This window comes from Miscanthus floridulus, chromosome 18 (assembly GCF_019320115.1).
Source record: "Miscanthus floridulus cultivar M001 chromosome 18, ASM1932011v1, whole genome shotgun sequence".
NCBI lineage: Eukaryota > Viridiplantae > Streptophyta > Magnoliopsida > Poales > Poaceae > Miscanthus > Miscanthus floridulus.
In genome coordinates, this window is record NC_089597.1 from 28,796,010 (window position 1) to 28,811,382 (window position 15,373).

Sequence of the window (15,373 nt, forward strand, 5' to 3'; positions counted from 1 at the left end):
GGGATGAGCTTGATGGCCTCTGTAGGCTCGAAAGTCCTGGCACGACGCTTGGAGTCAGGCGCCTCACTACCAAGTCAGTCGAGGTTGACGATGAGGGTCTCGGCCTCCACGAGAGCCTCGGCATACTCGATGCATTCGACGTCGCAGTCATATGCATGCTCGTACATGGACTCGACAGTGATGACGCCATTGGGGCCTGACATCTTGAGCTTGAGGTAGGTGTAGTTGGGGATTGCCATGAACTTTGCGTAGCATGGGCGCCCTAGGATGGCGTGATAGGTCCCCTTGAACCCAACCACCTCGAAGGTGAGGACCTCCTTGTGGTAGTTGGAGGGAGTGACAAAGCAGACGGGCAAGTCGATGCGCCCGAGGGGTCACGTGCGTTTCCCTGGCACGATGCCGTGGAAGGGCACGACATCGCCTCGGAGCTATGATTGGTCGAGCCCCAGAAGTTCTAGGGTGTTGGCGTAGAGGATGTTGAGGCCGCTGCCTCCGTCCATCAACACCTTGGTGAGCCGGGTGTTGCCGATGATCGGGTCGACGATGAGTGGGTACTGCCCGGGGTTTGGGACGTAATCGGGGTGGTCATCCCGATCAAAGGTGATCGCCTCCCGAGACCAGTTGAGGTACCGGGGAGTGGCCACCTTAACCGAGAAGACCTCCCAGCACTCCTTCTTTCGCTGACGTGCCGTGAGGCACGCTGAAGGCCCGCCAAAGATCATGAAGGCATTATACACCTCTGGGAACCCATCATCCTTGTCATTGTCCCTATCGCCGACGTCCCTCTTCTTGGCCTCATCGTTGGGGAGTCTGAGCTTGGCGTAGTAACGCCGGAGCATGGTGCACTCTTCGAGGGTGTGCTTCACGCCCTGGTGGTAAGGGCAGGGCTTCTTAAGCATATCATCGAAGATCCCGCGGCCTCTGGCGGGGCCTCAGGGATTCTTGTGATCTGCGGCCACGACTAGACCAGCCTCGAGGACCTTCTGCTTCCCCTAGCGACCCTTTTTCTTTTTCTTGGGGAGGTGGGAGGTCGAGGCCCCGGGGGCCTCGTCCCTCCGCTTCCCCTTGGTGTTGTTATCGGGGAAGATGGCCCCGATAGCCTCTTTGCCTGAGGCAAAGTTGGTGGCGATGTCGAGGAGTGCGGCCGCCGTGGTCGGTATGTTCCGGCCTAACTCTCGGACTAGGTCTCAGCAGGAGGTGCCGGAGAGGAATGCCTGGACAATTTCCAAGTCGCCAACGCGGGGCAACTCGGTGCATTGCTTGGAGAAGCGTCGGATGAAGTCTCGGAGAGACTCGTCCGGCATCTGGCGACAACTCTTGAGGTCCCAGGAGTTCCCGGGGTGCACGTATGTGCCCTGGAAATTCCCGATGAAAACCTTTACCAAGTCGTGCCAGTTGTGGATCTGCAAGGGAGGGAGGTGTTCAAGCCAGGCTCGCGTCGAGTCTGATAGGAACAAGGGGAGGTTGCGGATGATGAGCAGGTCATCATTTGTGCCGCCTAGCTGACAAGCTAGGCGGTAATCGTCCAGCCACAGCTCAGGGTTGGTCTCACCGCTATACTTCGAGAGGTTGGTCGGTTGCCAAAACCGGGCCGGGAAGTGAGCGCCGCAGATGGCCTTGCTAAAGACTCGAGGGTCAGGTGGCCTAGGAGAAGGACTGCGATCCTCCCCACTGTCGTAGCGACCGCCTCGGTGCGGGGTGGTAGCCTCGGGCGGGCCCATCGTCGTCGTGGCGCCGTCGCCTGCTGACCACATCGTGCTCGCCTTGTGCCTCGCGTCGGTCGCCAAGGTGATTGTGCACCGAGGGGGCCTTGTTGGCCGTCGATGCCCGAGCAGGCTCGGGACAAACCGAGGCCTCTCTATCCTGCCAAGGCGATGCCATGGGCAGTTCTGAGGCGCCCCCGCGCCGTCGAGAGGCGGAGTTTTCAGCCTGCTGTACCACGGCGGTCTCGAGGAGGTCTCGGAGCTCATCGTGGACCCGTCGCCCCTCCGTGGTAGAGGGCTCGGGCATAGCCCGGAGTAGCATCGCCGCTGCCGCGACGTTCTGGCTAGCGCGATTGAAGATAGGGGGTTGCTCGCCCCCTTCGTCGTTGTTGATGCAGTGGTTGACGTCGCGAGCCCTTCGCTGGGCTGCTCCGCCATCACCGCGACCCCGCTGCTCTCACTCGAGAGTGTCTCAGAGCTACTGTAGAAGGAATCGGTCTTGTTCGACCTTGGCCTGGAGCTCACGGAGCTACTCCAAGTCAAGGCGTCAAAGTTCCTCGCGGGCAGGGTTCTCGTTCCGTGACGCCAGGAGCTCGACGCGTGGAGGTGTGGCGTCACCTGCCCCCTCGTGGGGCGGGGAGCGATTGCCTACCCCTTCGTCCTCATCATTGGCTCTTGGCATCCCGAGCTCGACGTAGAAGCACTCACGAGTGGGATCGTAAGTGCCTTCGTCATCGGAGTCGGAGTAGCCGAAGCAGTAGTTGCTCGCGGCCATGAAGCGGCGTATGGCTTCAGGGTCGCAAAGCCTAGAGAAGTCCGCTCCGGCCCACGCCTCGCCCTCCTCCGAGGAGTCAGTATGGGTGTGGGTCGAGGTCGTGGCGAAGAGGTCGAGGGCGAAGCGTTGGTGGTGTCCTGGGGGCTCCACGTGAGTGGAAGCGTAGGCGGAAGCATAGGCGGTGGTGGTATTGCCCAACCCGAAGGGGTACAGGGATGGTGTCGTTGCCGGGCACTGCTCCGCCAGAGTCAACTCCTCAGAAGGTAGCAGGGCAGAGCTTGATGACGGGGCATCGCTGCATGCCACCGGCGTCTTTCCCTTGCCCAGGCTTAAGCTGGACAGGTCCCCAACCAGAGACTCTGTACCAACAGCCAGGCATGGGGTACCGGCGGAGCGCGGTGCGTCGCCCTAAGCTTGCGCAGTGTCGGGGTGGTCCCGCCCGTGTCGTGCCTGGCGAGCGCGATGAGAGCGGTGGCCCGGGCACCGCCTGCGCCTGGGCTGCTGGTGCACGATGTCGTCGTCGGTTGGTGGGGCTCTGGGTGTGAGGAGTACCATATCGTACTCACATCCTAGAGACATAAACTCTAGGCTCCCAAACCAGATCACCGTGCCGAGACGCAGTGGTCGCACGGGGTCTGCCATCCGGAACTTGTTGGGATGACGAAGCTGACACGCAGTAGAACCCCTACCTGGCGCGCCAACTGTCGATGTTTTGGATTGGTGGGCCCTCAACCGACTAGTGAAAGTGTACTGCGTGCCCCTAATCCCGGATGGTGATGAAAATAGACACAAGGTTTATACTGGTTCAGGCAATAGGTGCCCTACATCCAGTCTGAGAGATCGATCTTGTATTCCTTACACCGAGGTGCTTGTAGTAGGGGTTTACAAGCTAGGCGAGAGAGGGAGCTAGTCCCAGGTCTCTGCGTAGAGTGGCGTGAGTTGCTTGAGATGTTGATCTCTCGCAGTGAGGGAGCGTGCGTATTACAGAGTGTTGAGCGTCGCTGGAGCGTGTGTGTGTCTGTGTGAGTCTACGTCCGTCTGTCTGTGCGTGCGCCCCCTAGAAACGGCCCCGGTCACTCCCTTTTATAGTTGAAGGGGGGGACAGGGGCGATACATGTGTTCGTTATGTGGCGTTTTGTGAGCGGAGGCGGTATGTTCGAGCCCTGTACTTGTCACTGTGGCGGCATGGTCGACGGAGCGGTCTTGTCCTCGGTGCACTGGAGCGACGCGCCGATCACGCCCGATCCTGTGCGATGTGGGGGCTCCTGTGATGGCTTGACGCAGGGCATGGCGCAGACTGTGGACGACGTGCCAGTCGCTGTATGTCGACAGCGTAGAGAGCCGAGGCCCATCGGTGCAGAGGCTGAACCATCGTGGGGGGCCTCGCGCGGGTGCGATTCCCGATGCTACAGGGGTGCGGAGGCAGGTAGCCGAGGCTCGGAGGGAGCAGTTGGTCTTTCGAGGCTACAGGGACCTAGCCATGACTCTCCACGCCGCACTGTCCTCGGAGCAGGCGGGGTTAGGCAGCATAGTGCCGCATGGGTGTCAGTCGTGGGCACAGTGCTGAGCACAGCGGCCGGTAACCCCTGCCCCGTCCTGTCCCGGACGGCATGGCGTTGATGCGACTCCCATTTCGTCGGTCACTCCGCTGTGTCGAGCCGTCGTTCGGCTGACGTCGCGGGAGTGGTTGGTCGCGTTAGTTGGACGTGACGTCCCGGTCGAGGCGGCGGTGACGGGGTAGCTGCTGAGCCGGCCTCGAGCGAGGCAGAGAATCGGCACCTCGTCCGAGGCCTTACGTGCGGGGCCTCGAGCGAGTCGGAGAATCGGCACCTCATCCGAGGCCTTACGGGCGGGGCCTCGAGCGAGGCGGAGAATTGGCACCTCGTCCGAGGCCTTACGTGTGGGGCCTCGAGCGAGGCGGAGAATCGGTACCTCGTCCGAGGCCTTACGGGCGGGGCCTCGAGCGAGGCGGAGAATCAGTACCTCGTCCGAGGCCTTACGTGTGGGGCCTCGAGCGAGGCGGAGAATCGGCACCTCGTCCGAGGCCTTACGTGCGGGGCCTTGAGCGAGGCAGAGAATCAGTACCTCGTCCGAGGCCTTACGTGCAGGGCCTCGGGCGAGTCGAAAAATTGTTCGAGGTGGGCCGGACGGTCAAGCCGAGCCTCGGATAAGGTGGGGGTTTGCCGGTAGTCGTCTCTTGGCTTCGATTTTTACAAGGTCTAAGCGATTTTTTCGGTTCTTGCTCCGGAAACCCCTTTTTATGGTACCCGACATGTTTGCACTGTGCACTTCTATTTATAGGACACATGATGTAGAGCCGGAGTGCATATTAATGTCAAGTATCCTCAATCAAATCCATAGTATTGCATTAAAACAAGGAAAAAGTCCATATTACTCCCTCCAAGTCTATCCTATGTCCAAATAACCCCCTAAACTAACATTTGGTTCAATTTACTCCCTCCAACTATTTAAGTTGGTCCAACCAACACCTTAAAGAGATTTTTCTTTTTTGTTTCTCTATGTACAAATTATATTTTAGTTTCAAATTTTGTGATGTGATAGAGGACATTGTATTTTGTGTTAGAAAAATGCACTATGAATTTTTCATCATTATGTTTTATATGATATTGTATCTCTAGTGTTAATTTATTATTAAATGTCCTAAGCTATCAAAATAGTGGCAAAAAGTTAAGATATATTTTTCTAACATAACTTATGATGTTCTCTATCATATCATAAAAGTTGATATTAAGACTCAACTAATACGTGGAAAAACAAAAATAACAAATCATGTTAAGGGGTAAACTAGACCAACTGAAATAGTTGGAGGGAGTAAATTGAACCAAATGTAAGTTTAGGGGGTAATATGGACATATGCCAAACTTGTGGGAAGTAATTTGGACTTTTTCCTTAAAACAGAGTTGTACATAGCAAAAATAAATGCTTAGAAATCTTGAATAAACTATGAATAACCCATCAAACTTGAGCTATGAAGAAAATTAATAATCAGGAATCGTTGAACCAACATGCAGGCAACATTGATATGACTAAATTAATTTTGATATCTTAGGAACACATCCTCAACTAACAAATTCATGGGTCATTCATTTTTATATCTATGGAGTATCTCTTTACTTCTCAATTCATAATCTAGCACTAATGGCTCCAAAATAAAGTCTTTCGTAGTTGTAGTGTAATTGTCAGAGGACTTGATTGCCGTCAAAATCCATGGTTTTGATGTATTTCACATGATCCAACGAGTAAGTTTCCTTATTAGTTACAGAAGTGACATTACATTATAAATGTCAATGCTTTGTTTCGGCAGAAATTGTGGTTTGGTAGGAATCCACATATCAATGAAGGTCAGCAATAAAAGAACAAACGAGGATTTTATCCTGGTTCAGCCCCCTGTTCGGATAATAGCCCCACGTATCAGTGAATGGCAATGCTTATTTCTTGTATTATCTTGAAGGAAAAGAGTTACTATAATATGTGTCTATGGTTTCCTAAGCAATGTGATGCTGATTATTATCACCATACACTATCTAGCTATTTATATCATGTAGATATCTATCCGTGGATTTATAGCCATGTCAGATCAAAGTCCTTGTGATACATCAAGTGTCTACACTGTTTTATCCTCCAAGGTTTCCATATCAAAGTCTTCTTTTGGTTGCTTGTTCAAGATAGGCTTAGCACAAGAAACATCCTGAGAAGAAAGAATATGCAGTGTTCTCTACAATGACTCCTGCGAGGAAATGGTTGAACACTTGTTCCTTTATTGTTAGTTTGCCAAATCTTGCTGGAACCTTATTCAAGTTCCAAACTCTTCAGACTCTCTGCAAGTTCTGGAACTTCAGAGACCAGCTTAGGGTATCCTTTTCATGGAGGTCATCATCCTTATGTGCTGGAGCATTCGGTCAGTCAGAACCAGTCTCATCTTCAGAGGAGAAGCAGTCTCGCTTCATCGCTGCAAACATGGCTTCAAAGAAGTCTTCGGGTGGGTTATCCTGCGCACGAAAAAGAAGCACTTCCCCCTTATTTCTGAATGACTAGAGCAGCTTGTGTAATTTGCCTCATTTTCTTTCTTTCTTTTTTTGTTTCTTGAACCCTCTTGTCTGTCGTGTACTCTTGTTGTTTATGCTTTTAATATATTTCAGTAGGGATCGGCCTTCGATCCCTCCTGTTTCCTCATATCCAGTAGCCGGGTCATGGCTAAGTTCCGGTCTTATACTACTAGGACGTCTCAGCATCATTACCAGCCCCTTGAGCTAACCTGCTAAGAGCAACTCCAAGTGTCTAGCTAAAACATTTTGTAAAATTAAATATAACTATTATTGGGCAAAAAAACATCTTCGATGTTTCCTCTCCAAATTTGATCGCTCTGTATCCTAGAAACTTAGGTCGCACTATTGGATAACCAGCGTCGCTCGCTACCGGGGCTTCTTGCACGCTCGATGGCCCCTCCCACACTAATTTGTCATCCCCTTTGATGATTGGGGAATGATGGTTGGGTTGATAGCTTGCTCAACTATTGCAATTGGAAAGAATCGATTTCATGTACTCCCTCCATTCCAAATTATAAGACGTTTTTGTTTTTCTATTATATATAGTTTTTGCTATGCATTTAGATATAAACTATGTGTAGATATATAGTAAAAATAATATATTTAGAAAAGCTAAAACTCTTATAATTTGAAATTGAGGGAGTAGATTATAGTTTGGTAGTCTAACCGGTGGCGAAGCATTTCTAGGTATTTGGTTGCATGGCGAGTTTTCTTGATGCAATAGTTAAAATTGCTCTAGGTCTGTTTATAGGCCATCTTGAAACTAAGAAGCAATTTAAATATTTTGTACCGAATGATCACAAGTTTTAAAATGAATTTTATACTCTACACTATAAATATGCCTTTGCATTGAGCACAGAGGGATTTGCATTAGAGTTTTTAATATGAAACTTTATATTTTTCACAAATTTAAATGCATCTATTTTCTCATTGCAGTTTTCTGAAGATGAACATGACAAGGGGAGGACGATGATGAAAAATTGTTGAAAAAAGCAACTATTCCTCTATTGCTTATTAGTATTTTTTATAGACGTGCATGTCTACTAGTTACAACAAACCACCAATCTAAATACATGACGCAAGAAATGGCCTAACTAAGCTCCTGCTAAGTACCTACAATCTGACATCTGAAGCATCCCCAATTCAACATATATTACTACTTTATTAATTTCGTGTGCTAAGCTTGGTTACTATCTCATCCTTTGCCAGCCGTATCAAAAACAGGATGGCAAGTGATATGGAAACAATCAACATGAAAAATACACTATTCCATCCTCTAGTTGAGAAGTAACCCGTAAGCAAGGGGCCCAGAGCTGCACCAACAGAACCAGTGCCATCAATTATCGCAGAAACTGTCGCCAGCGCCCGTGAATTTCCCTTGATCGCGTCTTGGGTGCCAAGATCAGTTGCTACAGCTGTGGTGATGAGAGAGTATGGACCATTCACAAAGTAACCAGAGAGGAACATGAGACCAATGTTGTGCTGCATGGATATGCTTCCATATGTCCGGTACACAATGAGTGCTGGGATTGACAGAAAGAGGAACAGAACTGATGTTATTGCACGGGCACCTATGGCATCCGAGAGAAAACCAGCCGAAATCCCTCCTAAGACACCTCCAATATCGAATACAATTGATAAAATTCCTGAAGCCTTGTGTGACAAGAACTGACCTGCTACGGCTGCAAAATCAAAAATAGGTTGGCGTCAAGCAAAAGTAACGACTCCCTGACGTTTCATGCTAAATTGAAAATGACTGATACTCCACAAATGAATTCTACAGAAGCAACACATCCAAGCAAAAGCAATCCTCTAATTTCTGAAATTACACATTTCAAGGTTTAACCTTGGAATGGAAGGACAGGTATGTTGAAAGCTACTTGTGTCAAACTCTACTATCTCTACCAAGAAAATTAGGTACCCATCATAATAGATGTACACAAGTACAATTCATTTGAAATTTCGATCACCAATTAAAACAGTTCAACATGCAAGCAAAAGAATGTTATCAACAATAATGGGGTGTTTGGTTTGTGGAACCACCTCATTCTAGTCTCTAGATGAGGTAATGCATCATGAGTTCATTCCTATGATTTTAGTGGAATCACCCTATTATTATCTTGTCCATTCCTCAAACCAAACACCCCTCTAGGTTGGCATCTTACTATAAACTTAAGAACAAGCTAAAGCTGGTTCATAATATCAACAGATTTGCTATGCTTAAAAAAAGGGAACCCAAGAAATAACTTAAGGTGACGCTGTTCCAACTCACAATATATAAAACAAGGTTTTGTAGAAAAACAAATTCAGACTGTTTGGTGATTGTATCTACCAATTCAACTGATTGAAACTATAAGAATCATCTATCTAGTCTGAAACATGAAACTGCAATTGCTGGCAAGAACAGAATTCATTGACTGATACTTGAACAGCCCAATCCTTGGAAATACAGTACAATCAGATTTGAGTGCGGACTATGATCAAGTAACAAGCACATACACTATCATTGTTAATGCGATAAATACAAAAATAAATGTATGAACAAATGAGCACATACCATTGTTCCTGATATAGAACGGCAACCAGTAGAGGAAGGTGTAGGCAACGAGCTTGGAGAAAAATAGACAGAATGCATATGGCACCACACCAGGCAGTCTCCATGCCTCCACGAACCCGATTGCCCTTGGCAATTGTGATCTCATTTCCAGCTCGAACTCGTCATCCTCATTAACATCTTTCTTATCCTCCCCAAGGAGCCCTACCTCCTCCCCACCATCCCCATTCATCTCAACCTCCATTACCTCCACCTCCAAGCCAGCCTCGCTCGGGTGCGCGACCAAGAACACCAGCACGACAACTCCGAGGGCGGCGATGACGACCGCAGGAACCAAGAAGGACCAACCCCATCCGAACTCGAGCACGGCCGCGGCGAGGACCGAGCCGGCGATGTTCCCGACGGAGGTGTGCGAGTTCCACACCCCCATGATGGCGCCGCGCTTGGAGGCGTGGCCGAACCAGTTCCCCACGATGGCGACGACGCAGGGCCACCCGGCGGACTGGACGACGCCGCTGGCCACCTGCGCGGCCGCGAAGAAGGCGAGCGCGTGGACGTCGAGGAAGTAGGCGGCGCCGAGCGCGGCGCACGCGGCGCCGGACGCGAGCATGGCCGCGCCGAGGAGGCGGCGGAGGTCGGCGCGGTCGGCGAGGTGGCCCGCGGCGAACATGGCGAGCGCGTAGGAGGAGAGGAAGGCGACGTCGAGCTCGCCGAGGCGGTGCGGGCCCCGGGCGCCCGAGAAGGGCGCCCAGTCCGCGGAGAGCACGGCCTTGACGATGCTCGGCGGCTTGCGGGAGGCGTGGAACGACGCGTAGGACGCGAAGGTGAGCGCCAGCACCGCGTACTCGTGCCGCCCGAGGCCCCGCGCGGGCGCGGCCGCGGCGGCTTCCATCGGAGGGGGCGGATGCTAGTGTGGAGAGAGAATTGAGGGCATGGGAGGAAAGGGGGAGCCGAGGTGAGATCTGGCATCGAGGGAGACGAGTAGAGACGACGACGACCCTGGTGGGACAAGCAAGGAGCTTTGACTCCGTTGCACTTCTTTGAAACCTGAATTTTTCCTGCCTTTTTCCTGAGAAGAGACTACTCCTGATTAGCTGTTCTAATTTTCTGAAGTCTGAAGAACAGGAGGCAAAGGATGTTCAGATTCAGACTTCGCACTTCCAAATTCAATTTTCCAACCCAAGAGCACACTGTTTCTGAAGCCGGACGCATATTCACTTAATTTTGCATTAGAGCAAATAGACAAATAATTACATAACAACAAATAAGTATCTCACAAATCGTGTTGGTACCTTCAAAGCGCAAGCAGCTTACATTGCATATTGAGTTTGATTAACACAACTTTCAACAGTTTTATTCCAAATAGATAACTGAGCAAACTATGCATTCAAGAAAAGGTTTGTGTCTGACATTTTTTCCCCCCTAAAGCACGTTCAGAACCAGATAAGAACACACGCATCTCTCAGTCATCTAAATTGCAACTTTCACCAAAGGTGCATGTTTGACTTACAAAGTAGTGTGTAATGTGCCGATGTGCATGTGTTTGACAAAACTAAGAAAAAAGAGTGGCATTTCTCCAGACATTCTCAGGAAAATTCAAGCAGAAAAGGTAAGGAGCCCGCAGCCTTGGGTAAAACCTGTATGCATTCCACGGTATCATCCACTCATCTTCTATGTTTGGCAATTATCATGTATCAAAGTCAGCTGGAATGGAAATATCTGGCAAGCTAAATTGTGAGCCAGATTTGTACAAGGTTAACTAGCGGCGTAAGAGTCCCAGTTTGGTATGTTGTCTGTTGCTTCATTGACCATTTTCACAAGTGTCACCTGTGCACAACACAAAAATCCATCGCATGGGTTAATAACTATTACAAGAGTTGAAGAGTATAGCAAACTGGGACAGAAGCAAAGAATCATAGCCATGTTCTATATCACTAAATATCTCAACAATAGAAGAAAATTGTTGGGATTTATGGACAAACAACTTTTTATCATAAGTAAATGCCTTATATAATTCTGTGATAAAGCATACAGAATGTTTAGTTATCTCATAGTAGCCTTAAGTGCTTCAATGATCCTCCTTGTCTTGCAACTTCAATGGCTAATTGGCTGTAATAATACTTTTTTCCTCTCATTTTTTATGTACCGTAATATACTAACAATTTCATACTAGCACTCAAAAGACTAGATTGCCAAGGAACATTGTTTCACATCCGAATGAAATGGTACACAAATATTGAAACAAAAATGTCAAATATTTGCAAACAGAGCAGAACCATACCACACTTTGGGGCACACCATTTGGCGGTAATGGCAAATTTCTAGGCGGAGGTTTATCCTCGTAAGATCTCTTGTCAAATCTCCATTCTCCAATTTTGCCATAAGTCGACTTACCCTAGTGCAAAAGAACATGCTATAAGAACAGAATCACGAGTCATATTCCCTGAAGTTCTGCATCACAATATGAATCACGTACCGTCATGTCATAATCACACCCATAAGTATAATGTATAATAAAAGCATCACCAACTTCCAAGTCCCAAGGTGGCTGAAAAGTGAAAACAGAATCAAATTATCATCTAAGAACAGAACCGCACAACTTCCTGATATGGATGGCCACATGATATAATTAACCGAACTCCAAACCTGAATCATAAAGTCCTTGTGTAAGATGTTGCCCACTCCATGGAGAGCAGATGCCACGGCATAGGCATACCTATTTCCCAGAAACATAATACAACAAATAATTAGATACCTACTCACATTACGAATGAAATAGCATAGAACTTGGGATGCATAAACAGACCAAAAGCTTTAGACAATAAGAAATTGATTGGCAGGACGTTACATTTCAAGAACCCAGCCAAAAGATTTATCAGCGTCAGGATCTTTTTTCATTGCTATTGAAACATTCATCCATGTCGGGGCAATCCTTCCAAGAGATTCCTAGCAAAAGAAGCAGAAAGTAATAGGATTAGTTCTGTAATTTCAAGTAGATGCTTTGGGTACATTCAAGAAGAAAATAGCTCACCTTCTCAATAATGACAGGAGAATTTCCTATAGGATCAATCTTAGTGATTGCCCCCTTGTCTTCAGGGAAGAACTTACGCAACACATTCTCATATTTTTTAGGCTCAATATAAAAGAAATGGAAAGCTGCTGCCTGACCATCTCTCGACAAGTTTGGGATAGGCTTGACAATTATATGATCTGGCTCTGCCATCAAGATATAGCTGCACATAGTATGAAATTAACTAGATCATGAGTCTGGACTCTGGAGGGTGATTATTGCTTCTCAAATAAACTTACTGTAAACTTACTCTTCCTTTATGTCTGCCTTCTGGAGCCACTGAACAAATGCCCATGGCCTATTGAGAACGATGTATCCCTGAGATTTAAGATGAACACTGTTTACGAGAAAATTCCAGCAGCATCTAGTTTCTAGTAGTAAAATTGAGCCATAAATTCCTGTATGCTCTCGAATTGTTAATTCTTTTTTAACAAAACTCGAATTGGTAATTAATCAAATTACTTTGCAACAACGAAAAATGAGCAATGGACAGGGTACAGAGAAGCAGAAATGGTTGCAGTTCACAAATCACAATAGGCCGCCATGATGACATGGCTACAGCTGACCATTAGTACTAGCAACTGGCATACTACACCAATGATGATTTTTAACTTTCTTCAGACGCAATATGATGAAAAGCTGGTATCAGCAGGGTCCAGCCATGTTTACAAGGCTGACATTACAAGCCTTTTCACCATATGATATCCTAGCTGCCAATCTGTTTTTTCCCTATCAACTTGGCCCTCACTACTTTCTCATTTCATTTGTCCACATTCTTTTACAAAAACAAAGTAGCACAGTTGTTATTTGTCCAGATGTTTTATGTTTTCATGATTTTTCAGTGTTTCCAGAACCTGTGTCCAAAATATATTTGCCTAATCAGATACCCACACGTGTTGGAACACATATGTCACATTCCAAGTGGTATGTGGCGCATCCCAAAAGAAATCGGGACACCTCCGTCCAAGTCGGTCAGTGACGCCCACACCCGTGTCCATATGTAGCAATGGATTTCTTGCCTCAAATTTTCCAGTGAAGCAGGAGCAGGACTGCAGGACTTTGCCAGGACCTTGGATTTGTACATAATGTGATATGCTGAAGCCATACAGCCAGACAAAGGAAACCACTTCCCAAAAATTAAAAAAAAGGAGGGGGGAGGGGGACCACACTGCTACTCAGTTATCAACCCTTTTTTTTTTCTTTTTACGAGGGTACTGATATCATGAAAAACTGAAATGTCTTGCGTGTACGGTGTAGCTTTTGAAAATAGAAATATCAACTAAATCACGGAATTCCACCTTGACTCCTTGAGAAACATAGGAGTAGACATTTTCTCGATTTCGTATAATCTGAATAGTTGCATTTGTCCACAATTCCAACTAACCAGCAACAGCAAACCAGACAGAGCCAACGAAGAAAGCAATGAAATATGACGAACTTTGCCGTTTCGTGAAGCAAAAAAAGCAACAATACCTGATCCCCATCGGGGAGTGGGTCGGCGACGAATGTGGGGATCTCGTCGACGAACTCGTCGGGTTTCCCGGAGTGCAGGACCCTGGTGAACCCACCCATCTCGCGGCCGCCGGGAGCCCGGCGCGCCTCCTTGAACCAGTGGTACATGACGCGGCATTGCCACGTGTTGTACGCGTTCCCCGACGAGGTCACCGCGGTGTGGAACGCCCTCCGCCTGGCGCCGAAGCGGCGGGGGGAGGAGTCGGCGGTGGCGGCGGGGAAGGAGCAAGGGAGGGGCTGGAGGGAGGAGCGGAAGGAGACGAGCACGTTGTAGGTGAGGAACGCCGCGGAGAGGGCCACGAGCACCAGCGTCAGCGTGCCGCCGCCGCGGCCGCACGGCGCGGCCATGGCGGGGCGCGCGGGCACGCGGCGAAGGGACGGGCGCTCTTGATGGAGGGAGAAGGCGGCGAGAGTGAGACGTCCCGAGTACCGAGTGTGCGAGTGTTTGGCAGTTTTTTGAGATTTTTATTTAATTTGATTTGGTTCAGATATGCATTGAATTCTCTTATATATTTAAATAATAAAAACCCATTAGTCCATAGAGAACAAAATATGTTCATTCTCTTTTTTTTCAGTAAAAAAACGTGTTATTCGAGTGTGTTAATAATCCTATATTAACGAGCGAATTGTATTTTGTTTATCTTTCATGTAAGTTAATTATTATTACTTTCGATCTAGATCCAACTATATTCCTTTTTTAAATTTTACTGATATCAGTGTGTTGTAATATAAACTTATACTAGCTTGTTGCACGGTTATTTGGACGATTTGCGGCTCAGAAATTTATTGGCCCCATTCGCTGGTCTGAAAAAAGAAGCCAAAACACTGTTTCGGCTAGTTTGTTGTGAGAGGAAAATACTGTTTTGCTGGCGTCCCCATTCAATGACCGTCATATATTTTGGTACATTTTGTAATCGAGCTTTGGTGTTCCTTGGAATCAGACTTTATACTGTTGTTGGACGTGGGTTGTTCTAAGTAGAATAAGCATGGGCCACGAGTCTGGGTCAGATATAGATAGATAGAAAAATTGATTCACTCTTAATATTATAGATAAAAATATAGATATAGATATAGATATAGATTTTATCCCTAACCCATCCATATCTCATGCTCTAAATCCTATTCTAAGGGTATGTTTTGAACGGTTCTAGATCCAAGTTAAATATATAGTTTGTAAAATAAAATTAAAACTCTTTAAATATTTATATTTGATCTAAAATATGAACAAAATTGTTTGTTTTAGATACTCCCTCCATATTCAAAAGTTTTTAGAGTCGGAGTTCTACCAACAAGGCATAAGCATCATCTTAAACAAACTCTTTTGTTCAACAACATTGTTTGCACAGTGCCTACCTATAATCACCTCAATGGTGCAAGTGAAGTCCATTGGCAGACTCTTTCCTCCACAACCTTATTCCATGATGTTAGCTTTTAGTTGTTATTTACTCTCCCCTCTAGCGCTTCATTGGCCACCCTGCTACGCCGCCATCAAACGCTAATCCTCACATGGATGCCATTATCGTACAATCACTACAACACATTTGGTGTTATGTGATGTTCAGAAATTGCCATGAATAGTTTTTCATCAGACACTTCCATGACAAAAACTCTGTCGTCATCACAGGTGTGTCAGTAAACCCCTTCTGTGGCAAACTAGAGAGAAATTTCACATATTTGAAGACGAGCCTATTG

At 47.5% G+C, this 15,373-nt stretch overlaps 2 protein-coding genes across 2 annotated transcripts; both read right to left on the reverse strand.

Moving 5' to 3' along the window:
* Positions 1-7,549: 7,549 nt before the first annotated feature.
* On the reverse strand, positions 7,550-10,093 carry LOC136521847 (putative glycerol-3-phosphate transporter 5). Its single transcript, XM_066515611.1, has 2 exons — positions 9,103-10,093; positions 7,550-8,227 (listed from the first exon to the last, which is right to left on the reverse strand). The coding sequence occupies exons 1-2, from the start codon at positions 9,989-9,991 to the stop codon at positions 7,710-7,712; spliced, it is 1,407 nt and encodes a 468-aa protein (XP_066371708.1). The 5' UTR covers positions 9,992-10,093; the 3' UTR covers positions 7,550-7,709.
* A 393-nt stretch (positions 10,094-10,486) lies between these two features.
* On the reverse strand, positions 10,487-14,084 carry LOC136522552 (hydroxyproline O-arabinosyltransferase 1-like). Its single transcript, XM_066516357.1, has 8 exons — positions 13,643-14,084; positions 12,420-12,487; positions 12,131-12,332; positions 11,948-12,045; positions 11,746-11,815; positions 11,576-11,647; positions 11,381-11,494; positions 10,487-10,926 (listed from the first exon to the last, which is right to left on the reverse strand). The coding sequence occupies exons 1-8, from the start codon at positions 14,027-14,029 to the stop codon at positions 10,855-10,857; spliced, it is 1,083 nt and encodes a 360-aa protein (XP_066372454.1). The 5' UTR covers positions 14,030-14,084; the 3' UTR covers positions 10,487-10,854.
* Positions 14,085-15,373: the final 1,289 nt, after the last annotated feature.